This window comes from Amaranthus tricolor, chromosome 16 (genome assembly GCF_026212465.1).
Source record: "Amaranthus tricolor cultivar Red isolate AtriRed21 chromosome 16, ASM2621246v1, whole genome shotgun sequence".
In the NCBI taxonomy this organism is placed as follows: domain Eukaryota; kingdom Viridiplantae; phylum Streptophyta; class Magnoliopsida; order Caryophyllales; family Amaranthaceae; genus Amaranthus; species Amaranthus tricolor.
Genome location: NC_080062.1, coordinates 10,007,351 through 10,034,630, shown reverse-complemented (window position 1 = coordinate 10,034,630; position 27,280 = coordinate 10,007,351). Strand labels below are relative to the sequence as shown.

The 27,280-nt window shown below is 35.6% G+C and overlaps 1 protein-coding gene across 2 annotated transcripts; it reads left to right on the top strand.

Moving 5' to 3' along the window:
* The first annotated feature begins 450 nt into the window (after positions 1-450).
* Positions 451-27,060, top strand: LOC130803282 (uncharacterized). 2 transcript variants are annotated; one of them, XM_057667490.1, is made up of 16 exons: positions 451-923; positions 3,968-4,143; positions 12,894-13,059; positions 13,265-13,317; positions 14,331-14,474; positions 15,187-15,291; positions 15,370-15,495; positions 16,122-16,319; positions 16,978-17,084; positions 17,177-17,339; positions 18,188-18,253; positions 19,087-19,180; positions 23,127-23,239; positions 24,452-24,522; positions 25,096-25,261; positions 26,364-27,060. In XM_057667490.1, the coding sequence occupies exons 1-16, from the start codon at positions 620-622 to the stop codon at positions 26,748-26,750; spliced, it is 2,439 nt and encodes an 812-aa protein (XP_057523473.1). In that variant the 5' UTR covers positions 451-619; the 3' UTR covers positions 26,751-27,060. The 2 variants fall into 2 exon arrangements, with proteins under 2 accessions (XP_057523473.1, XP_057523471.1); XM_057667488.1 differs by having other exon boundaries at positions 25,093-25,261.
* The last annotated feature ends 220 nt before the right edge of the window (positions 27,061-27,280 follow it).

Sequence of the window (27,280 nt, the reverse complement as noted above, 5' to 3'; positions counted from 1 at the left end):
GACCTTACCCACTCAAAATTTTCATACCCACCATCCATGACGAATAAAATTTTTATATTCACGTTTACCCAACTGAATATGCATTTAAACCCACTCTCACCCATTACGACCAATTGCCATTAGGTATACTCATCTTATACCCGAGTTCTTGTTATATACTCCACAAATCTTAAAAAATTTAATTGTAATTACATGTAATAAAATAAAATTAATATTTTTAATTTTTTGCAATTAAATATTAATAAAAAAAAAATATATAATTGATATAAATTAGTTCTTGTAGATATAAGACGGGTAATTATAAATGGGACGGATGGCGGGATGGGTATGAAACGAGTATGACCTCATACCGTATATGACTTTTCATACTCGTACTCATCCGGTATTCACCAAAATTATGACCATACCCGTCCCAACTAAAGCAAATACGAAGACCCTAGATGTCTCTCATTCAATTTCAAAATGTGTATGAAAAGCAAATACTCCTCCGCCACACATTACCAGCAGCTGTTTATGGAGTAGAAACATATCGGCATCGCAACAAAAGTTGAAAGTATTAAACTAAATACTTCCATTTGATAGTTCATGACAAGTAAAATTCGCAGAACACTGTTAGGCGATGATAGGGTTAGCTTCGACGCTATGTCCGAAGCCGCCATTATCAGTACTTTGCAGCACAATTGAGAAGGATTGCCATTCTAATGGCGGAAATCACAAGAAGCGAACATTTGGAAATTTCGATCATTTTTTTGGAGTCGTCAAAAAGGATTTGGATTTCTTAAAGAAGGGTGTGAAGAAAAGTGTTGATTGGGAAGATCCTAAAATTGTCAAGAAAGTTGATGATGTTGTTTGGTTTCGTCCTTTAGAAGATCCTAATTCGCCTCCTTTTCAGCCTCCCTCATGGCCTAAACCTTCTTATCCAGGTTTCTCTATTGCTTTGTGTTAAAACTGTTGCATTATTGATTGTTAATTGCAAATTTCTACTAATTGGTATTTGCTCTCTGCTGATTGCTTACTGTTAATTGCTAATGGCTAATGACTAATGGCTAATTGCTGATTGCTAATTGCTAATTGCTAATTGCTAAATTCTAATTGCTAATTGCTAATTGCTAATTGCTAATTGCTAATTGCTAATTGCTAATTGCTAATTGCTAATTGCTAATTGGTGATTGCTAATGGCTAATTGCTAATTGATAATTGGTGATTGCTAATGGCTAATTGTTAATCCATGTCGTTTTCATTTTGCTACAATTAAGACAGAAGGGAATGAGTTGTAGACGATATCAGAGGAGGGAACACGATATTATTACCAAAAATAAAATTGCACTAAAATTTAAAGGAAAAGAAATTGAAAAGGATAGCAAAATCAAAGATAACTAGTATAATACCCGTGCCATACACGGAGTTTTAAATTTTTTATTTATATAAGTTACTTTTAATAATTATTTTATTTTTAAGCCATATTGGATATTTAAATATACACTAATTCATGAATCAATTAATGTGGGTAATAAATTGTGATTTTAGTTTATGATAAATCACCTCTCAATGTAACGATACAAAAAACAAAACGACACTATGGTACAAATATTACATTATTACTTTTAAACAATATAACAATTTTATGGTTGTTTGACAAATCAAATAGTGGATAGTTCTATTAAATATTTCAAGTTGTTATGAGCTTAGTGATATATATATTGAAATAAAAATAAACTTATTCTACATTATTAAATGTATATGCAACACGGGACTAACAACCCTTATAATCCATTGGCATGTTTGGAGTGCGAGATATAAATGGTAGTAGAAGCATTTGTTCTCCTGAGAGCATGTTAACTTGCTAATGGACCAAGTACACAAAAAATAGAGACTACCCATATTAAGAAACAACTCACTAAGTTAAATTGCAAGCGTCAAAACCTACATTTACATATTCAGCATCACTCGTCAAATTAAAACTTTACCTTCCTTTAGATTAAGACAACATACATAAGACATAATTACACATATAAAATTAGAACTTTAGCTCACTACACTAACTTGCAAGCAAGAAATTTAAAATCAAACTATACAATAACTAACTTCAAAATTAACATTAAGATATAAGCATTTAAAGCCTAAAGGGAGCTAAAGTTAGTCGATCCAAATTTTAAAAAGTGGATTAAAACGACAAATTCAGAAACAATGTATAGCTAATGGCAATATAAACAACGATACAACTCAAAATTGTGTGAAAATAGTAAGAAATCAAACATATTAAAGTCTCAAATTCACTTAAACCCAAAAACTATGAAACTTATACAGTAATGATCCTCGATCTGATTCAACAGCTTTACCTTCAATTTTGGCTGAAGCTTGAGAAAGTTTTTAATCTGGTTAGTCATTTTAGGTGTGATTAGCTGATAGTGTGATAGAGAGAGAAAAAGATGTTGAGAGGAAGATGGAAATGAAACCAATATCTTTTCAAATAAGTGAATAAAATTAGACAATTATTCTCCAACAATCAATTTCTTTATTCTAGACGAGATTAGCTATTTAGTTGATAATGTGATTAATGAAAAAAGTTGCATTATCCTAATTTACTGCCAGAGAGATGCGCACTGGTTGAGAGCAAAGATATGTTTCCCTTTTTAATTGAATTTAAAGGATACTCTCAATGCTTTCATCACCCTTAGTTATTATAGTAATAATTTTATTTGAGCAAATAAGGAATTTTTGCTAAATCATAGGAATTAGAGTAATAAAGGAATAAGCAAATCAAAAATTAATTGGAAGATAATTAATTATAGTAATAATTTTATTTGAGCAAATAAGGAACTATTGCTATATCATAGGAATTAGAGTAATGAAGGAATAAGCAAATCAAAAATGTTGTTTTTGAAGGCACCACGTGGCAACACAAAATTCATCCTCAATATTCATTCTCTAAGTGACACGTGTCCAATCGATTGTTGTATTAGAATATTGTATGATATGATATGATGCAAGTAAAAGGTATTCGGCTATTTGCTTTGATACCACTCATTGTGAAAGTGCCCATTAATCTCGATGACACTTGTTGCGACTTGCAACCATATTTATCTTTTCCCGCCAAAAGTTTGAAGGGTGCAAAAACACACATATTCAACACAGAATCAAATATTTATTTCCATTAATATTAAGCAAGATGTACTTCATGATAAATATAAAAATACTATCTATCAGATAGATATTCAAGTATAATATCAGTTTGGTTTATTTATAAGAACCTAATAGAATATACTAAAGCGCTAATCTCAAGACATATGTTGCAATCAGGTTTATTTTTTAAACGCCAAAAATCTTTTGGGTACTACAACATATATATCTATCTAGGCTATATATTTTCTATGATGTATAATATATATAAGCCAATATATATAAAAGCCAATAATCTAAATGACACATGTTGCAACTATGTTTTGTTTTTCTGCCAAAAATCCTATGGTACCAAAGCACATATATTTAACAAATCAGCAAATATTTATATCTAATAATATTAAACAAGATATTGTTTTTGATAAATATAATAATATAATCTATAATATCAGTTTGGTTTATTTATAAAAAACTAATAGTAATGATTGAATTAAGATATTTCGTGCATTTTTACAAGGAGTTAAACTAGTATCTACCAAAATAAGTAGCAATTTACCAATGTACCTTTCCCTTTTCTATAATTTATAAGTTTATGTTTCCCATGTCATTAGCTTATACATCAAGGTTACTTCTAAGATCTATGTTTCTTGCTATTGTTTGCCATTTGCATGCTCTACACTTCCATGTTATATGACATGAAAGCATTTTTTTTATGGATTGCTCCCAATTTGAAGTCCTATTTTATAGCCATGTGCTTCAGTTTTTAGTTGCAATTACCACTTCTTTCTGGTCCAGTTGGTGGATTGTAATCATTGTATTAATACCGACATACATTTTCAACTCACAGCACTCTCAGGGATGGATTTGTTAAGTGCTGATCTTCAGGCCATGGCTACATATATTAGTTACTTTTATTGTATGTCAAAGATCTGGTCAACACCGTTACCTGAGGTCTATGATGCAGAACTTGTCTCCAACTACTTCAAATGCAGGCCTCATATCATTGCCTTTAGACTTCTAGAGGTACTTAAAATTCTGATGTTGATGTTATTTATTAAAGCAGATCAACAATTAGTTGTTTCTGAAACCTGTCTTAGTACATCATTGTTTGCTTTAAAATGGATTACATGAAATAATATGACTTACTCTGTGTCTGTCTAATGTATTGGTTGATATGAGGATGCAATGAATACTAGCGATCAACTGACGAAATTAAATTGAAAGGAGAATAAAAAGAGAAAATAAGGGAAAAAAACGCTGAAATTCGATTATTCCGCTTACTCCGTTCTGCCTTAAGCTATGTATTAATTACTTGCCTCTTTACACCCTTTTTGCACTACCTTATTTATAATATATTTAGGCTACTTGCCAGCTCATGCATAGCGTATGGTTTCCTTTTCCCAACCCACTGCCTAATTTTGTTATGGCCTCATTATGCTTGCTAATAGAATTATTCCTTCCAAGTGACACCTCAGCATTAGTAACATTCGGTTTGCTTCTCCTCTGATATGTGATTATGTTGGGCTTAGGCTGCTTTGCAATAGTGAATGGCGTAGCTATACCCCCCCCCGTCAGAAGCAACACCTTGTCCTCAAGGTGGAAGTCTGGGTACAAGGTATTCATGAGTGTAGCTTCTTCCCCAGAGTCCGGAAGTCTGTCCCATAGAACCAGAACTTCCAATTGTCCTGCTGAGTTGTACCTCCATTTGAGTAGTGGCTTAGGTGTAGCTCGCATTTCTAGGTCATCAGTGAGCTGATGGGGCAACTCGAGTGGCGAGTGGCTGCCACAAGACAGCTTCAATTGAGACACGTGAAAAACCGGATGAATGCGGCTGTAGTCGGGAAGTTGTAGCTCATAGGCTAAGGAGCCAATCGAGCGAAGCACCTTATACGGCCTATAAAACCTTGGTGCCAGTTTCTCATTGTTTCTGTGTACAAGGGACTTTTGCCTGTAGGGTTGGAGCTTAACATAGAGCATTTCGCCAGGGGAGAAGGATACATGTCGCATTTTCTTATCTGCTTGGGATTTCATGATTTGTTGTGCCCGAAGGAGTTGGAACTTAAGTTCATCAAGCATGGCATCCCTCTCAATCAACATAGCCTCCAGGCTTCCAACTGCAGTGCTGCCCATACTCATTCGAGAGATGTGCGGAGGTGCCCTTCCATATAAGGCTTGAAAAGGGGAAAGCTTAGCGGCTGAATGGGTGGCGGTGTTATAACTGTATTACATAGCCTCCAGGCTTCCAACTGCGGTGCTGCCCATACTCATTCGAGAGATGTGCGGAGGTGCCCTTCCATATAAGGCTTGAAAAGGGGAAAGCTTAGTGGCTGAATGGGTGGCGGTGTTATAACTGTATTCTGCCCAGTGCAACCAATTCATCCATTGTTTGGGTTTGCCATCAATGAAGCCCCTTAGATAGGTCTCCAAAGTTTTGCTGACCACTTCGGATTGACCGTCGGTTTGCGGGTGGTACGCTGTGCTCCTTTTTAGCCAAGTTCCCTGTAGCTTGAATAATTCTCTCCAAAACAAACTCATGAATATTTTATCACGATCCGATATAATGGACGTCGGAAAGCCGTGAAGCCTGACTATCTCCTTGACAAATGCTGCTGCAACTATGATGGCTGTGAATGGGTGTTTAAAACTAATGAAATGAGCATATTTAGTGAGCCTATCCACGACAACGAGGACAATATCTTTCCCTTGTGATCTCGGCAAACCTTTTACAAAGTCCATGGTTACGTGTTCCCATACCAGATCTGGTACTGGGATCGGTTGTAGCAACCCTACTGGACTCAAGTTCGAGGTTTTTTGTGTATGGCATACCCCACAACTCTTCACATAATCCACTATTTGCTTTCTCACTCCTTCCCAAAACCATTCCGTCGCAATCCTGGAATATGTTTTGTGCTCTCCCATATGTCCTCCCATTGGTGAGTCGTGGTACTCATGTAACAAATCAGAAATCAGTGGTGAAGTTTTTGGTAGGACATACCTTTCCTTGTATCGGAGCTGAAAATGCTCAATTGTAAATCCTTTCGACACCTCTTCCCCTGCTTCTAGTCGTTTTAGTATCGAGCCCAACACTGCATCCTGTCTGACCGAATTATCTAAGGCCTCCCAATCAATGCCGTGTGAAGTACACAAGGCTGTCAAGATGGACTCTCCTTCTGTTTTGCGAGATAAGGCATCCGCAGCCTTGTTTGAAACCCCTGGATTGTACGTAATTTCAAAGTCGAATCCCATAATCTTCATGAGCCATTTTTGATACTATATCCCGACTTCCCGCTGGCATAGAAGAAACTTCAAACTACTTTGATCTGTTTTGACGATGAATTTCCTTCGGAGCAAGTAATGTCTCCATTTGAGAATCACAAAAACGATTGCCATTAACTCCTTCTCATAGATTGGCTTTAGACATGCTCGACTACCCAAGGTTTTACTAAAGTAAGCAATGGGGTGTGATTCTTGAGTCAAGACCGCTCCTACTCCACCTTTTGATGCGTCTGTTTCAAGGACGAATGGTTTCGAAAAATCAGGTAAGGCCAAAACGGGGGCCTCTGTCATCGCCTTCTTCAACCTCTCGAAAGCTACCGTGGCTTCTTCATTCCACCCCCATGCGTCTTTCTATAGTTACTCAGTTAATGGTTTCGCAATCATGGCATAGCCTCTGATAAATTTTCGATAGTACCTAGTTAACCCCAGGAATGCTCTCAGCTCCTTCAAACTCCTCGGTATTTGCCATGATAGCATAGCTGAGACTTTTCCCATGTCCATTGACACTCCTTCACCGGAAATTACGTGCCCCAAATAGGCTACTGTGGTCACTCCTATCTCACATTTGCCCTTGTTAACAAACAACTGATTTTCCTCGAGGACAGTCAACACCATCCTTAAATGCTCAATGTGCTCGCCTTCATCTCTGCTATAGATCAGAATATCGTCAAAGAAAACCAACACGAACCTCCGTAGGTAAGGCCGGAAAACCTGGTTCATCAATGACTGGAACGTGGCTGGCGCGTTCGTTAAACCGAAAGGCATTACCATGAATTCGTGATGTCCCTCGTGGGTGCGGAAAGCTGTTTTGGCTATATCATTCTCCTCCATTCGAATCTGATAGTACCCTGATTTCAAATCCAGTTTAGTGAAGACACGGGCTCCGTATAGCTCGTCTAGCTCCTCAATCATGGGAATCGAGAATTTTTCCGGAATAGTAACCTTATTCAAGGCTCTATAATCGATGCAGAACCTCCATGAGCCGTCTTTTTTCTAAACTAGTAAAACCGGGCTGGAGAAGGGACTCGTGGAGGGCCGGATAATGTGGGCGTCTAACATATCTCTCACCATTCTTTCTATTTCGTCCTTTTGAATATGTGGATAACGATGGGGGCGAACGCTAACCGGACTGGTGCCATCTTTTAAATTGATGGCGTGATTCTTCTCCCGATTCGGAGGCAGCCCTCGAGGTTCACTAAATACCTCCTTGAATGCCGTTACTATGGGTTGGAAGGCTTTTGGTATCTCCCCTGGCTGGGTTCCTGGTTTCTCGACTTGATTGATTTCCACTAACATACCCTGATCCTCCTTGCTCCAAGTTCTCCTTATTGCCTTCAAGGTCGTTACCGACTGTTCCAATGAGGGGTCGCCCTTCAACGTACATTCCACACCTTCCCAATGGAATTTCATCATTTGCTTCTTCCAATTGGTTACTACCTCTCCTAATTTTTCTAGCCACTGCATACCTAGAATAATGTCGGAATTCCCCAATCCCAGGATTAAATATCCTCCACTATCTCAATCCCTTGTACCGTCAGCAGTAATTTTTGGCATTTTCCCTTACCATAAATTTTCTCACCATTGCCCTACATTACTCCATATCGATCCCCTTCCGTTGACTCGAGCTGGAGTCGATTTACGGCCGTCACCGAAATGAAATTGTTAGTAGCGCCAGAATCAATCATCACTATTACTTCCTGACCATTGATATTCCTCTTCATTCTCATGGTTTGAGGTTGAGATATACCCACCACCGAGCTCGAGGATATTTCTGCCATAGTCTTAGGTTCCTCTTCTTTAGCTCCTCCTTCCTGCTCCACGTCGCCATCAATCTCTCCTGGGCCAGAAATTACATTTAATTCCCGTCAGTTTTTGCAATTGTGATTATGTGACCACTTTTCGTCACAAGTAAAACAAAGCCCTTTAGCTCTCTTCTCTAGCATCTCTCGATGAGTTAACTTCATTTGGTTTGAAGTGGTAGTCATGGGTAAATAATGGGTATTTGGTAGATTTTTGGAATTAGTGGGATGGTATTGATTTTTGGAGCTAGTGGGATGATATTGTTGTTTTTGGGTTTGCTGAAATTGAGATGGGTTTTTAGAGGGAAGGGGCAAGTGTACAAGGTGGGACACGTGTCGGCTGAATGGGGTGGGGGTTTTTTTGGGTATTGTGGTAATTTGTGGGTTTAGGGTTTTGTTTTAAATCAATTTTTACAGCCAAGGACATTGCATGGTCAAGATTCACGGGTTCAAAAAGTCTTAGCTTCCTCCTCACGTTTTCTTCCAAGCCTTTGAAGTACGTTCCCATCAAGAATTTCTCAGGTATTTCTCCTAATGGATTCGCCTTTTCCATGAACTCCAAATTGTATTCTGTCACTGAATTGGTTTGTTCCACCATCATCCATTGCTCATGCAGAGTACCTTCTTCATCCGACCGAAATCGCCTCAACACTAAGCCCTTCAATTCCTCCCAACGTTTAATGGGCCTGCGTTGGTGCTCCTAATGATATCATTGTAGGGCCGCACCTTCCAAACTAACGACGGCGGACTCCACCTTCTCCTTCTCACTCAAACTATAAAAAGTAAAGTATCGCTCAGCTTGTAAAATCCATCCATCCGGTTCTTCGCCATAAAAAACAGGTAAGTCAAGTTTTCTACTCCTCCAGTTTCCCCTCCCTTCATCATTGTTCACAGGTTGGGCCTCGGGTTCTCCTTTGAATAATGAAAATTCGAGCAGAGTATTGTTTTGTGTGGGTGAGTTTTGAGTGGGTGTATTTTGTTGGTTTTGTATTAAGGGGTTGATGAGGTTTGGGCTAGTAAGTTTGTCAGTCAACGTTTGGATGGTTTGGCTTAGGATTGACATTTCGGTGGCAAGGGTACCATGATTTTGGGTGATGGTGTTGATTTGGGAGTTTAGGTTTTGGGTGGTTAGGTTTAGCTCTGAACGGAGTCGGTCCATCTCAGAGTTAATCAAGCGTGGTATTGCTCGCAGTTCGCCTTCCAACGATCAATACGTTGCGAATTGTTCACCATTGTTGCTCTGATACCAGGTTTGGAATGAATACTAGCGATCAACTGACGGAATTAAACTAAAAGGAGAATAAAAAGAGAAAATAAGGGAAAAAAAAACGCTGAAATTCGAGTATTCAGCTTACTCCGTTCTGCCTTCAGCTCTGTATTAATTACTTGCCTCCTTACACCCTTTTTGGACTACCTTATTTATAATATATTTAGGCTACTTGCCAGCTCATAAATAGCGTATGGTTTCCTTTTCCCTACCCACTGCCTAATTCTGTTATGGCCTCATTATGCTTGCTAACAGAATTATTCCTTCCAAGTGACATCTCAGTATTAGTAACATTCTGTTTGCTTCTCCTCTGATATGTGATTATTTTGGGCTTAGGCTGCTTAGCAATAGTGAATGGCGTAGCAGAGGACAGTGAGGTTGGGGGGATGGAGGGTGTACACTTGCATATACTTAGTGTACACATTAGATTTCAATGGATGAGGACAGACCTTGGCAACTTCAAACCTATATGATGCTGGCCTGGGACTTCTTATATGGGTTGCACTGTGATCCATGGATAATACTTAGCTGGATTGCTTGACAACAGAATTGATGTGAATATGATTTAAGTTGTGTTTGATCCATCCAGATTGGAGTAGTTATGGAACAACTGATAAGAATGCTCTTCTTAGAAATCGCTTGAAATTTTCTCATGATATACTTCTAAAACGTCAACATTTTAGAATTAGTGTGCCCATCGGTGTTATTAGACCAACATTATATTTCATAAAAATGCAGCAAAAAAGTGGCTCTAAAATCATGCACCACTACCAACAATCAGACAGCAATACCCACACATAAGGGCTAAAACAAAACAATATGACTCATTTGAAGTCCTTGTTGACCTAAATATTCTTTGAACCAGGTATGAGAGAAATTGAGCTCTATTACTCTAAATCATATATGGATTCACTACCTCACAATTTGTACCGCTGTACCTAAAAAATAGCATCACAAGTTTTTTATTAGGTATTCAAGTGCAAATAATTCTCACTCATCATTTTTGCCAAATGAAACTGGAAAAAAATAAAATAAAATAACAGTTAAAAAAGAAACCTTGTGTAGAAGAAGATATTAATACCAAAGTATTGTGCTTTACTCCTTTTACGTTCTAAAGAAATTGATATTGTTTTATTTTAACTGTGTCTTATTTTCATTAGCCTTAAAGCATTTATTCATAGCCATAGGTTATGTAACCCTAGTTTTGCCGAGATTTAACAATGGAACCAGTGAATGATCGCTAGAATTTCCTCTTACATTTTTTGGGTGATTTTCATCTCGAAGCTTCAATCCCTCAAACATGTCTCTGAAGAGTTATATTGTTTAATCCACTCAAACTCTCATGAATGGTTAGATAATTGATCATAACAATTCTCCAGAAGTTCTTTTCTAGAATCAACTTTGTTGGAAAAATAATCGACATGCGATCCTACATCAAAAAATTAGAGAGAGGTTGACTAACGTATAAGTTTGATGGCTACTCCTCTAATTACCAATTGTTTTTTGTGATGGAACCTTTTTTGGTTTGTGTACAGTCAACTCTCTTCTTATGCGAGACTTGTGTACTAGCCCAATAACAAATTTATCACTCTAGCATTGATCAACTTAATATGAAACTCTGCAAATATGAATACCCAATCTTATAAAGTTGACGCCCTTGATGGGCATATTATACTTGTAGAAAATAATAATCAAAAAAGGATCCAATTTGGTCAAGGAAAACAATAAGCAATAAATTGAAAAAATAAGGGAGTGTGGAACTTAAGCAATTGCGTGATTCATGCCAACTTCAAAAAGGTAATCTATTCATATCAACGCCATGACCAAGTAACATGCTAGACTAAAACATCTTGTAGATTTTGCAAAAGTTCTGCAACACAAATCGCAACATAGTGCCATATACAATACTACAAATTAGAGACTTGAAATATATTTTTTGTCGCATGCATCTGTCCCTCTCTGTCTTCTACATAAATTTTACTTAATCCTTTCTTCTATCCTTCATGACACCATCTGATTCTAAATTAGGGTTGAACTCTTTAATATTTCATCTTTATTTGTTCTTTGATTTTATTATTGCATATTCCTGGAAGTAGGAGATTATATGTGGGAAATTTATTGTTTGTTTATATATAATGAGGATCCTTGTAAACCAAAATTAAGCGACATATGAGTATCAAAGGGTGCATAAGGGTGTCATGCTCAAATGTACCCCTTTTCTTGATTTTTACAAGATCCTTTCTTCTTCTTTCTCGAAGAGAATCTAATTAAGCATTTGTAGTATTATATACACGTTTTTGTAAACTAAATGTGGGAATCAGAAGTGTAAAATGATGAAAATTAACATCTAATAGAAGAATATAAAAATAATTGAGTATGGTTACCATTTAAATCTTAAAAAATAATTGTATCATCAATCCTTTCATAAATAGATTATCAATCCTTAAATAATCAATTCTTTATGCAAAAACAACCATAACATTCCATCATCCCAATGCCATCAAGTGGCTCCTACTTAGGGTTGGGTTTGGAAGGGTCAGATGTACGCAACCTTACCCTTGTTAATGATAAAATTAGCAAAGAGGTTGTTTCCGGTTGAACAAGAGGAATCAAACGTTTCCACAAAATATACAATATATTGGTTCACTTGGTATTGCTCAAAGGAACTCGTGTTATGTAAATCCATAATGTTCTGAAATTTACGAAGAACTTCAGCAGAATAAAACTCCCATTTCGGAGTTTTAAATCAGAGAAAGGCGAGAGGAAAGCACATCATTATTTAACGGTGAAGTTTGAATGTATTAATCGTCTAGTTGCCTTAAATGGGATTATATGTGATTCAATTTTAGCACAACTATTCCCTCACGACCCATGGGACAGATTTATATTGTCAGTCATTTTTGCCTTTCTCACATCTCCGTCATAAACTCTTGTTACTTGCTAATATGTCATCCCTTAATCGATAAAAGACAATTCTTGTTGGACTTCTTAAGGGTGATTAGGGATTCTATAGGCATGAGGTCATGCTGATATTAAGTAATACAAGTGTCTTGCTGATTCTCATCTAATAATTTTCTCTTGAAATTGTAGTGGCGGGCTAATTTAAAGCTCTTATATTTTCATATGAACATCCCCTCTGATATTATTAGGGATGATTATAGTATTCAACCTCCATATATATGTGACATCTTTGGACTTTTTGAGCATGGTGGATGACAATGTAGTTGCATAATTTGTCATTATGCCTTCTTCGTGAAGTGTTCTTCCAGACTTCATATGTACCTCATCATGAATGCTGCTTTTTTTTTTTTTTTTTTTTTTATTTTTTTTTTATAATTGTGATTCACTGGCTGTAACTGAAATTTAACTCGTTTTTGTGAGTTCTTTGTGGGAAAATTAATAATGGGATGTTCTTTTTCATGTTATCAAAGATTTTTGTTGCATTCTCTTCTGCTGTGGTAAAAATTCGTGCTTCGAAGATCAAAAGGCTCATCAAGTCAAGGACGGATGATGACAAACTTACTAACCTGTCACAGTCTGATTTTGGAAGGGTTCTTAAAGAAACAATGCTTAATCTGGGTCCCACGTTTATCAAAGGTTTGCTCTATTGTTTGAATATGTTTTTGCATCTCTTATTTGACCTGCATTCTTTTTGGAGTGAATATACGGAGCTGCTTAAGTTAGACTTAGATCTGGAATTTGGAAAACTTATGTGATGATACGTTCTGTTTTATTAGTTCGCCTTTTGTTGGTTAATTGTACTTATAATCTGATTAATAACAAACCCTTGTTGGTTATGCAGTAGGACAGTCTCTCTCAACAAGGCCAGATATAATTGGCTATGAAATATCCCAGGTCAGTTAGATGGCTTTATGCTTTTTTTTTTTTTGGCATCCCATTCATTACCGTTCCGATTTTATCTTCTCTTTTTTAATAACTTTTCTTCCAGAATTCCTATTATTAAGATTTTTTTGTGAATATAAATTCGCATAATTAAATATTGTGTATATATGTGTGTGTGTACGCGCTTCCTCAGTTTTACAAAGGTTGTAACCAAAGGACTTGGCACACAAATAGGATAAGTAGAAGACTAAAAGGAAAGGGAACTTGACTATTCTCGTGTGGTTGGCAATTGAAGAAATCAAAAAGAAAAAAACAAAGAGTGTTGTCATGTTGGAAAAAGGTGAATTGACATGTGGAAGTTGATAGGGGCAAGAAGGGCATTTGGTGTGAAATTGTGAATGCATGATGGATAGGTTGGGTAAGGTGGTACATTCTTCATTGTTAAATGTGTAATGTTGGAATAAGGTGTTAAAGTTACAAATTTTTATTATAAATGGCTTAGTTGCAACTAATGCAATATTTTTTCTAAATAGAGAAGTGTCACAATGATTGTGAAATAAATATGTGTGTGTGTCACTGTGCATGCATGTGCTTTACCATTCTAAATATTTGTCTTGGGGACATTACATTGTCAACATCATGTACTAGTTTGAAGAACCTCATGCATATAATATTTTACTGTTTTATGCCAACTTTCAGGTACTGTGGAATTTTCAAAGTAGATAATGTTTAAATTTCTTGCAATTGGAAATATATCAAAACGAATTGTTTTCAAGTTTCCAAATCTGCATAATATTTTATTGATTCTCTTGAATATAATTTTGAAGTTAAGCTTTACATCATAGTAGATCTTTGTTCAGTGACTCACGTTTACGAAATAAGAAATCTGCAGGCAGCCCAAAATGATTTCATAAAACCTTAAGCACTCAAGATGGATACTTTTTGACTTACTTTTTTCAATATCTTGCCAATTTTTTAACTTTCCTTTCTCCTTCTAATTTTTGATGTTTGGAATACTAATGTAGGCCTTATCTGAGCTACATGATCAAATTCCTCCTTTCCCTACAGCTATTGCCATGAAGATTATTGAGGATGAATTTGATGCTCCTGTGGCAAGCCTTTTCAGTTATATATCTGATGAACCTGTTGGTGCAGCATCTTTTGGTCAGGTACGCATTTGCACTAGTTGTGGATAATAGGGTTTTTCTAATAATTGTTTTTATAAGATTTCGTTCTCTGAAGTCTCTGTTAATTACCTTCTTCTTAAACCTCATACTACTTTAGGTTTGAATAGGTTTATTTAGGATCTTTTGTCTAAAACTACCTATTATATATTGACTTTTCCAAAAAAGTACCTAATCAACTATCTAATGAGAAATGTTCGTTTGGTAACAATATCAATTGCGAGAGGGGTTTTGTTTTTCAGCCAAAGGCCCACAATTTTGGTTTTCCCTCTAGATATTAAAATTGACTAGTCTTTTAATGATTGCAGTATATGTTAGGTTTTATACAAATACCTTCGTTTTTTTTTATGTAAAGTCTTTAGAGGATTTAATCGACCCATTCACCTTTTAGAATAAAATTGAACGTAAAAGAAGTTTATAAATCAAAGGCAATGTTTCGGACTTTTGGTCCTTGTGAGGTGATATTGCAGATTTGTGTAATTGTATACTTCTGTACATCTGCATTGCTCATAGAGCAAGATATCGGTCACATCACCACATCATGACCATATTGTAAAGGGTTTGGAGGCTACCGCGACCGTAATATAGGCCATGACAATCACGACCATTACCAAAATTGCGAACGCATCTAGATTATGCACTTTGACAATGTACCTTTATGTTTATTGAAGCTTTGTTCTTTTTGTGTACATCACAGGTTTACCGAGGAACTACATTTGAAGGTTGTTCTGTTGCCGTCAAAGTACAGCGGCCAAATTTACATCATGTAGTTGCTCGAGATATATACATTCTTCGTCTTGGGGTTTGTGCTAACCTTATTCAGCTATTTGTGACTCTTTCTCTAAAGGAGTCTAAATTTTAATGATTTAGGTTATTTCAGCTTGGTGTTTTACGAAAGATTGCGAAGAGAAAAAATGATATTCGCTTGTATGCTGATGAACTTGGAAAAGGCTTCATGGGAGAGTTAGACTACAGATTGGAAGCTGCAAATGCATCTCGATTCTCGGTACTCTTATATTCACTTTTTTTTTTCCTACACTTTGCCAGTATATAAGTTTATATGTTCATTTATATAGATAAGTAATGGGGAGATAGATTAGAAAGACCTTCAAGAAGAATAGTCTCTCAGTTACACTCCCTCTGTCCCTCTCATTTTGCACTGGTTGCAAAATGTGTGATATTTAGTGGAAAGGGAAATTGGGTTGGATAATGAGACAAAAATAAGTGGAGGGTAAAAATGAGTGGTTAAGATGGAGAGAGAGTATAATTTGTGGATGAGATTAAAAGGAGAGTTGGACCATTGCCAAAAAAGGAAAGGGTGCAAAATCAGTGGGTCAAAATAAAATGGAAACTGGTGCAAAATGAGAGGATAGAGGGAGTATGTATTATGAGACGTGCGTATCATTTATTCTCTATTTCTCTAAGGACCCTTCTACTAGAAGGTAGAAAGCCTTTAAACATCAAATCCGTTTCCTGAGTGACTATATCTTCAAATTTATACTTTTACGTTTCTTAAGCAATAGCAATGTAAATATTTATAAATATCTGAATTTTGAACTTGTTTCAAAATATCATTAATCCTTTTTCCAGATTACAATGATCGGGTGCTTTAACTTGTCCCTATGTTTCCAGGAGGCTCATTCATCCTTCCCATTTATCCGTGTTCCAAAAATTTTTCAGCAGCTGACTAGAAAAAAAGTTCTGACTATGGAATGGATGTTTGGTGAAAATCCAAATGACTTGGTGCTAGCTTCAGCACAAACTAAAGATAATCTTTCTGCCTATTCTGAGGAGCAGACTATTGAAGCAAAGAAACGTCTCCTAGACCTGGTGGGTTTTACATGATATTCTAGTACCTTTTGTTTTTTTTTTTTTCTTTTGGGGGGGAGGGGGGGATGTGTGGAGGAATTATCCTTTGAGTGTGTGTTACATGGTTTTTTTTTTTTTGAGCAAAATTTTCCTTCATGTTATTCATATAGATGCACAAAAAAACAGTTTTGTGGGTGGTAGAACTTGTGTTCCATGTTTTCTACGCATACCCTTATCTTTAGCAGGGTAACAACATGTCGGAATGCTGGTTCCCTAAGTTTTGCAGGTTCTAATCATTATGCAATGAGCATGCGCTAGGAGTGGTCTTGCTGGCCTTCAAAATGTTTTAAATGTTTTGCAGGTTCCATGTTGGAATGTTTTACAAAATGTTAGCTCCCTAATTATTGTGGGCTTGCAGGTTCTAATACAAAATGTTTTTTAGTTTTGCTGGCATATATATATATATATATATATATATAATATATATATATATATATATATATATATATATATATATATATATATATATATATATATATATATATATATATATATATATATATCCACAATCACAATTCGCGACGACATCTGTGATTTTTGTCTATGGTTGCTTGTAAACATTCTGAAAGATGAATACAACTGACCGTTATATTGCATGATGAAATCCATGTCTTTCCAGGTAAGCAAAGGAGTTGAAGCATCACTTGTTCAACTTCTCGAAACAGGGTTCCTACATGCTGATCCACACCCTGGGAATCTTCGTTACATGACTACAGGGCAGATCGGGTACGCATGGAAAATGTATCAAGAAACGTATTCAATATCTTTTACTGTGATTAACTTTGTTCATAAGCTATCTTTCTGTTATAACATGCCAGGTTTCTTGATTTTGGTCTCATGTGTCAAATGGAAAGGAAACATCAGCTGGCAATGCTTGCTGCTATTATACATATTGTAAATGGGGATTGGGCATCTCTAGTCCAGGCTCTATCCGAAATGGATGTCATTACATCTGGGACTAATACCCGCCTTCTGACCATGGTATTTGAATTATATCTTTCTTCCATCCATCCCAGTAGCTATACCCCCAACCCTACCCCAAACAAAAAAGGGTAGTAATTTGTTATTTGTGCTTGTTATTTGTGCTTGTTATTTGTGCTTTATGACTTGATCCATATTCAAGCGTGTGGATCAAGGAGTTGATGAGAATTGTTTGGATTGAGTTATTTTAAAAATATATTTTTTTATTTGTATATGTACTTCAAGATTAGGGAGGAACCTTTTGAACATCTAATGGTTTCTTTGACATAAAGAAATGATCTAAAGAAAACCCCACCTTCGCCCGCTCAAGAATACCCGCCTTTCCCTTGCTAAAATTTTTTACATGATTTATAAATATGACATTCATATATGAACTCTGAAATTCTTTTTAGGTCAAGAAAACCCCACCTTCCCTCGCTCAAATTTTTTGAACTTTCCCTCACTCAAATTAGTTGCACACAACCAATATCAATGGTAGTTAATGACTTGATGTTGTTTAGGCTGATGCTCTGTTGAGATTGGTTATCCTCATAAGCAGAAAGACCATTTTTGGCCCTTGAGTTGGTACTATCAATAACCTAGTTTTTATTTTGACATACTTGATTCAGATTCTGTTGTTTTCTTAGTTTGAGTTGGAACCTGCCAACATGGCTAAAGGGGATCACATCTTACATTGCATGACTTGGTCATCAATTGCTTGTGAAGACAAACATTATATCAAATACCTTCTTACTCAATGAATATATGGGATGACTAATATTCATGTACCGTCTTTTAGTCTTTAAAATCATGATTGATCTTGTATTGCTGCTTTGAATATAACTTGAATTTAATTTTCAATGTTACAGGAATTGGAAAATGCCTTAGGAGAGGTAGAATTTAAAGATGGCATACCTGATGTCAAGTTTAGTAAGGTAATATATATGCTTATATACTTGTTTGCATTTGTAACACTAATCAATATGTCTTATTACAGCGTTCCTCTTTAGGATTTATTTTTTGTCGTGCAGGACTTACCAAAGAGAAGTGTTGAACTTAATTTTTTATACATGCATATATTTACTTTGGTGTTCCAAGTCATTTTTGTTGAGGGCATTATTAAAGGGCTTTATGTCAACATTCTTCTCTCTCTCTCTTTTTGAGCGAGCTTTGGGATTTAGGATGAATTTAAGGAATCAATGAGACTAGATCACATAAAGGCGAGACATTGATTGAAAAACATTGATGGCAAAGAAACAACTTTAGGGGCTTGGAAATAAATTGGAATCCTCTTTAAGTCATTTTGTTTTGAAGATCTCAATGAATCCGAAAAAATCAAAATATGGTCCTTCTAATTAAATTTTCTTACTAAGCTGTTAAATTTGGTGGTGCTACGTAATTCTTTCAGTTGCAAATTTGCAATATACTTGAATCAATAATGAATCAGTTGTAATTCAGTGGTTTCTTGATAGCTTCACAAAACTGGGATATCCCTTTGATCCTGTCTCCTGTTTCCATGCTATTTGTCTTGTTCCATAACTGAATACTTAGGGTCAAGTACTCAAGTTTGTGAGACTACACCTGTTTAAGTTGTAAGTTGTAAGATGAATGATTCTGCGTCACTGACATCCTTTTTTGTGATTTCCTTTATTCTTGCTCGTGCTTGGAAACTAGGAACTGCACTATTCATTGCTATGAATTGTCATTGCCAGTTTTAAAGTCTAATCTTTGTCTTTCCCATTGTTGTTTTGATACATGTCTGGGGAAGGTCCTTAGCAAAATCTTGTCTGTGACTCTCAAATATCAATTTCGAATGCCCCCATACTTTACACTTTTGCTGCGTTCTCTAGCTTCATTGGAAGGTAATATTACTGTTGAATCTTTTTTTCAATATCATTGAGTGCATATGCATATACTTTAGTTCACTGCAATATCCAGGTTATCTCTGTTACAAATGCTTGTGTAGCTCTGTTATTATTTTAATATATGAGTACTTGTTTAAAAGCAGTTATTTCGTATGTGATGATTATATAATGATTTTGAGATAAAATTAGAACATTTATTGTATATGAGATTAGAATGCAAGAAATCAATAATCTTAAATAATAGTGATTAGGTTACAACAATAATCTTAAGTATATGGTGCTTTTCTGAAAAGTACCTTTGATAACTGAAGTAATACAAAAGAACTTCCCCCGCTTTTCTTTTCTGTTCTTGGCACTTTTTAAAAATAAGTGCTCTATTTGTCCCTCCTCTGTAGTCTGTGTACCCATACGCATACCCACTAGAAATTTTCATATCCACTCCTTGCCCAATACCCATTGTGCATGGCGGGTAAAATTTAAACGGCCTGAAAATTGTCCCCATACACTATCCAAATGGATATGCAAATGTCCATGGCCATACCCATCTCGACTCGTGTTACTCGCTTCATCCTTGTTCCATACGCACCCATCACCTTTGAACTCTTGGTAATTTTAACAAATTTTGCCAATATTTTTATATAACACATTATAGAGTAATATACTATGAGTACGAGGCGTACGGTTATGAGGCAGGCGAGTACAAGACGAGTACTTATGGGACTGGACTGACGCGTTTAGGGTGAGTAAGCCTCCTTACCCACCAATTACTCACTTCCCATGGCTGGTAAGATTTTACATACTCATATCGACTCACTAGTCATTACCCACCAATTTCATGCCATACACGCCCCAACTTAGGTAGATGCGGCGTAATACCTGCAAAATTAACCATTATTTTATCCTTATTGGTGGTCCTCTCATCATTACATATCATGCACATGAGGTGTATTTTCCTTTACTTTTTTGGTTGTTCAACCTTAAAAATATGGTCCCCATGCCCACTCATTTTACTTGAAATATTTGCTAACCAAAAACCCAAGAAAGAAAAATTGTAGGAGTAAATTTATTTCAGATTTTGGAAAAAAATGTTCGTTCAAATCTTTCTTTATAAGAAAGGAAAATTACCAGGAATAATACAACATTTTGCTTATTTCGCTAGTCGCTATAATAATACCAACTTTTGATTAACCATAAATAATACCAACTTAGGGGGTGTTTTCCTAGAATATTCCTAACTTGTTCAAAATCAAACTATAGGAGATTATATGACAAAAACAAATTGGTAAATTAGTTTATAAACTAAAGTTGGTATTATTCTAGGAAAAAAACCCCCTAAGTTGGTGTTATTCATGGTTAATCACAAGTTCGTTTTATGGTAGAGAAATTAACGAAAGGTTGTATTATTCAAGTTAATTTTTCACTAACTTAAACGTATAAAACGAAATTTCACAACTTAACGTATAATCTAATGTTTTTTGGGCATTAATGTTACGGCAACTTAAATTCCAAAAGTACAACGCTAATTTATGGAAATTTTTTTCAAGATTTCTTACCACTAGACTTTTGCAAAAGTTTGTTGTTACCATGTAGAATATCCCTAAAAATAATAATAAATAACAACAACAACAACAACAACAACAATAACAAAAAATTATAATAATAAAAGTTTTGCACATAGAACTTACTAATTTCTCAAAATTAACTAGGAGTACTAATCTAATCCATATACTTGTAATCAAATATTCATTAGAGATACATCAAACACAAAACGAGTACTAATATGATGATTTGAAAAAAATACAAGCTTTAAAATAGATATAAAAGTTAGGATCATTTACCAACTACAGCCTTGAAGTTTAGTCGTTTTAGAATAAACAGCCTCAAAGTTTTTTTTATTTTTTACAAACAATAGCCTTCAAATTACCAAACACGACATCGATACAACCACTTCACCGGATAATCAGCTAAATGACTGTTGACCAAGGTAAATGACCTTTGACTTTCAATAAAAATTCACTAATTTAACTTAATTTACCCGATTACCCCCATTAGACCTCTATTCCCCAACCTCTCTCAACCCCTCCCAAATAAACCACCATTCCCCCACCCCAACACCACCATCACCACCAACAGCCCCCCTTAAACTCCAGGCCTTTCAAGAACATCATCTAGTTTCATCATCAATGGAGATTTCTACTACAACTTGCCATTACCAACTTGTAACTCCTTTGACCCACTTACCGACCAAATCAAACAAAGAATTCTAAAGAAAGGGGTTTTACCAACTCCCAAAATCATTCACACTCTCTGCAAAAAAACACCAACAAAATCCGTCCGCAAATTCAAGCATCTTCAATTTGAATCCCCAATTGGGCCCCTTACTCAATCTCAAAAAGATGCTTTTTCCCATGAATTTTATTTCCAAAACATTTCTCAAGAGTACAGGGCGTTTTCCAAAAACATTAATTCAAATTCCAACGACTATAATTAAATCCATGGGAACCCGTATAAAAAGAGAAATTAAGGGAATTAGGAAGTAGGAATGAAATAAAAGAGAAATTTTTTACTGGTAAATTGAATTATGAACAATTGAAGGAACTGGGTAGTCTATTTGAGGAGAGAAAGTTTGAATATTTTTCGTCATTTTTGGATGATATTGAATTGGAAGATGGCATTTTGATGGATGAGAGTGCATATGACATGATTTTTCGCCGTTGAATTAGTGATGGTCAAGCAATTAAGATTCTTATTAATAGGTTTATTTCTAAATTTTAGTTAGAAATGTAACAAAAATCAATATCTTATATGTAGTTTTGTCAAAGAAATTGCATGTGATTAAAGTGAAAGATGAAGTATATTGAGTTTTGTCAGATTTTGAGAGGCGTTGTTGGTGGTGATGGTGGTGGTGTTGGGGTGGGGGAATGCTGGTGATTGGGGAGGGGTAGAGGTTGGGGAAGAAGGATTTAATTGAGGGTAATTGGGTAAATTTAGTTTAGATTAATGAATTTTATTGAAAGTCAAAGGTCATTTACCTTGGTCAGCGGTCATTTAGCAGGTCATCCAGTGAAGTGGCTGTATCGATGTCGTGTTTGGTAATTTGAAGGTTGTTTGTAAAAAAAAAACTTCAAGACTGTTTGTAAAAGACTTAAATTTTAAGACTGTAGTTGGTAATTGATCCTAAAAATTAAACAAAAAGTTTGGGACATTAAGCTTATAATCCATGACTATAGATCCATGTCATTTCTTACTAAATGATTTTTGTAAGCTTGTTGCATAACTCTTATAAGGAAAATCAGAAAGGCACAAATGTGCTTCTAGAGAACAAATTATCATTGTTTGTATTTGTATCTTATCTAACATAAATGCTTCATCGACCCGTTTTACTTTGGAAGGACCCAGATTAGATACAAATACCATTCAATAAAGCGTTTTACTTTAATGACGGCAAAGGACCTGAAAAAACATTTTGCCTCAGAAAACAAAATCACCATCAGTACAGATAGGCATGGGTCTGGAATCTATGGTTCCAGACTCAAATCTGGATTTTTTAGACCTTATGCAAAATAAACCGCATCACCGCATCGGCGAATGTATTCTAAAGGTTTTTGAGTTTACCACGACCAAATATAGGCCGCATTGACCAAACTGGTACCTTATCTGTATTTGTATCATCGACCCAAATAAGGACCCTGTGGTTCCGAATTTGCATGATTGTTTGTATCTGTAATGATGAATGATGATGATTTATTTTCTGAGGCAAAAGGTTTGCGGTGCTTACAAAAAGTTTTTTTTTTTTTTTTTTTTTTTTTTTTTTTTATAAAAAAAAAGAAAAAAAACTGATAGCTCACATTTCTACTATTATAACTGCATTATACATCTGTAACTTGTGTACTTTAGTTATAGTAACCATAACAAGTAATATCAAATTTCTTTTCTGCTGTAGGTTTAGCAATTGCTGCCGATAAGAACTTCAAAACTTTTGAAGCTGCTTACCCTTATGTAGTGCGTAAACTTCTAACTGATAATTCTGATGCTTCTAGGAGAATTCTGCATTCTGTAAGTGGGTTCTACCTTTTTTGTTAGTTAATTTGTTTTATCTTGAACCCTAGATGCAAGGTGCGTGGGAATCAATCATATCCCTCGTTCTTACAAGATCTCTTGCCAAGTTCACCCTCAAATATTTGCCTATATCAAAATCATTTCATTCCAATAATAAGGCATGGCCGCATGGGATACTGTTCCAACCTTTAAGATCTGTGAATGATGCAGTAGGCTAATCCACCAAAATTATTCACATATTGGAGACGCAGCAGAGGAGAGGCCATTATGTTATGAGATCAGAGTTATTTATTTGCTAACGTGCATAGTGCGTGTCAATGATTATAATTCTAAAAAAGAGGCATTGTAGAGATCATTCTGAAAATGATTGAAGATGAGATTTAGGATTGAGGTGAAATCATTGTAAAATTGAGGCCCTAGATAGTTGATCCTACAGAAGAGATTTACCTGCTTAGGCAAAGGCCCATTTTGTGCTCGGACGCCCCTCCCTTAACATCACTTAGAGGAATTCCCTCCAATCCAAGGAGGTAATGAAAGTCTGATGGGTCTTAGAGAGAGAATATCAGAAGTTAATTATGCTTGTTTGTTGGGAAAGAAGGGTGTGAGGCATATAAAAAGGAAGGGAAAGACATTAAAAATTATTCAGTTGGGGGGCAGACATGTCAAAATTTGATCCGTTTTGCTCAATTTTGTCAACTTTTTCAGTTTCAATTTTTGTATTTTATATTGGTCCTTTTTTATACTAAAGCATTTTGTTTAAAAATTAAAAAAAATTAATATATATATTTTTTTGAAACAATTAATGATAAAATAATGAAATTTATAAAATCTTGACCCCCCTTTGTGTCGACCCGAACACGGCATGACCCCGACCTGGAACTGACCCGACCCAAATATGTACTGACCCCACCAGAGTATACTGATCATTCAAATGTATGACTTTTTCGTAATTAGAGACTCTCTCTCTCTTTCCCTCTACCCTTTTCTCTCTCCAACTTGATGTACTTTTGAACTCCTTTTTCTGATCTAGCACTTACCGAGTAAATTGTACGCAAGTATGTCTTTTGTCTTTATGGTAAGTTGTATCCTAGATCTGTTTCCCTAATGCGTACCTAGACACTCTCTTAAGATGGTGCAAAAAAATCTAAAACATGTCCTGTATCCCCTGGCACCAGTTATATATATATATGATATACATATTCTTTGCAGGTGATTTTAAATAAAAAGCGGGAATTCCAATGGCAGAAACTTGCGCTTTTCTTGAGAGTCGGTGCATCCAGGTACAATGTTCTGTACTATTGATATTTATCTTTATTCGAACTCAGTGTGCTGCTGTCCACAAATTTGTGAGAAATTAGGTGAAATGATGCCAAGTTATTGTATAAAATATTAACTCAATGTTTGTTGCAGTACTATATTCAGTATAAGAGTACTATAATAGGTCTAGATCTGGAATCTAGTGATAATTAAACAATCTTGATTTCCGCCTGCGGTTTGCTATGTATTGTGTCAGAAAACCCTATTTAATCCTATTGTTTTCTGGAGTTAGAAAAAGCATTGCTCGAGTCTAAGGGAAACCACTTGAGTCCAAAATGCAACGACCTATATAGAGTGATGAAGGTGGTGGTGATTCTTCTTTTTGACTACGTTGAATCAGTTCTTGTATCTATATGTGTTTTCCAGCAAAGGCCTCCACATACCTTAGTACCTATGTTTGATTTCAGAGAGTTTTCATTTTGTCGATCAGACATCCATTTATCTTGGAGTTTGTTGATTCCTTAGAGGTACATGGCCTTGTTGGAGATTGTTATCTGATTTGCGTCAAATGTCTTCTGCTCTGTCAAACCCAGCAGGAAAGGCATTCTGGCTGGATTTTCAACTGAAATTTTGGAGTCTCCTAAGGATGAACAGTCGAGATCCGTAAGTGGCTCTAATGGTATCTTTGATGTCTCTAGCTTCGTCTTGAAGCTGTTACCTTCCAATGAAGGCACTGTACTTAGAAGGCTGTTGATGACTGCTGTAAGTTACTACATGCTTGCTCGCGTACATTAATTATAGTTTTACACTTTATTGTGATTGTTATTGCAAGAAGAAACATTCCTAAGTAATTTGGTCAAACACAAGATAATATACATGATCATCATTCAACTGAAACAAAAAGATGTAGATCTTTCAGTGAGGATCGAGGACTGAGGGAAGTTTTATTTCATAGCTTTTAATTGTCCTGTGCACAATGACAAGATAATTTGTTAGCTCCTCTATTGATTCCTATTACTAAAAGATCAAATTTGAGACTCTGCAGCCGAATGTCTAGTGATACAGCAAGTTTTTCGTGACCATCTGCGGAGCTACACCGGGAACGAGGAGGCCTGGCCCCTAATCCAAATACAAGTCTATTGTATTTTTAACTCAGACCTCTTACTAATTTATAATATGATCTAATGGCTAAATAATTATCTCAAAATCAACTAAAGTTATTATTTTCAATTTTTTATAGAAGCTACAATTTATGAATTTTAATTATAATTCTTAAGTTTCAAATTATAATTTTTTTTCCATTTAAAAACAGAAGTTAGAATCTTAAACTGTTTTATAGAGTATAATTTTTGGATAATGTATTGGGTTGATCGACTATAATTATTTTGCTAGTATATCGACTATTTGGCCCTCCTTGGTCTAAATCTCTGGCTTCATGAGGCACAGTACTATTTTGCTGATGGTATGATCATAAGTGACCACTTCATCTGAAAATGCAGATGGCTCTTATGTAGCAAAAAGGTGTCGAGTTGTGAAACCAGTTTTAAATTCTTATAAAAAATTTGTTTGAAAGAGAGGAAATCAGTGTTGATATCTATTATAATGTGCTAAAGATTAAACTGTTTGATGCCTCACGTTATGTCCTGGTATTTTATACAAAAAGAAAAGGCTTTTGACATTACCCTGTCTGTCCTTTCTTTTTTCAAGATTCTTAAAGCTCTTTGAGTTCTCAGATCTTGCCATTACAAGTCCTTCGTAATTGGTTTCTGTCCAAGTTTTCATTACTCTGATTAATCATATCTTCTTTATCTCCTATAGTTATTATTTGATTTCAATTATTTGATATTTAAAAAAACATTTGCAGGATGGTACTTCATTGCTGAGAGCATATCTTTCAAAAGAAGCTGGCACTGTCCGCCAACAGCTTACTAGAGCAATCGCAGAGGTATTGTATCAGTGGATGGCTAGGGTTATTTCAAAGGATCCTCGTGTCCTAACATCGTCTCAGTCATATACGACCAACAGCAACTATCAGTTACTCCTGACAGACCGCCGACTCAAAGTGGTGTTCAGAAAGGTACTTAATGATGCAAGACGAGACTGGTTGTTGATGCTGCGCTTTTGCTGGACATCCTTCATCATGTCTATCACAGCTTCAGCTATGGCATGCCACCGGTTAATTATTTGTCTCTCAGAAGCCAACACGAGTCGTATTTCATTTCCTCCCATCAAAGTTATTGCCAGCACCTAGTATACATCAGCAGATTGGCTATCATGAACCAGAGACTGATGCCAAGGTGAATACAATTAGCAGAACCAATGATTTCAATCATCACTTGGAATACTTTCTTGGTTTATTCCAATTGAAGCTCTCAAGTGAAATCAACAATGTGTTCTTTCCGCCAGCTTACCTTCTATGTAATTGGCACTAGCGACTAGTGAGCGAGTAATGCAATATTTGAAGAGTAAACTCTTGGTTTAAATTTGTATAGTTTGTTTAGCTTTATTTTCTGTTAATTATGCTCGAAAATATACAATTAATATATTGTTTTTAGTAGGAATACCAAAATCCAAATGGTTTTTTTTTTTTTCACAAATCACCTCCTTACATAGGAGCAATTGTTGTCAACATGTTTGATTGCACAGAGCCCTGAAAAATTAGGAGTCTCAATATTAAATTATTTAGTATATGCTAGGTGTTTAAAGATAGAACATTGTTAGAAAAATATTATAATTTTAAATTAGCAGAAGGCTTTTATAGAATTTTGTCAATTTTTGCTC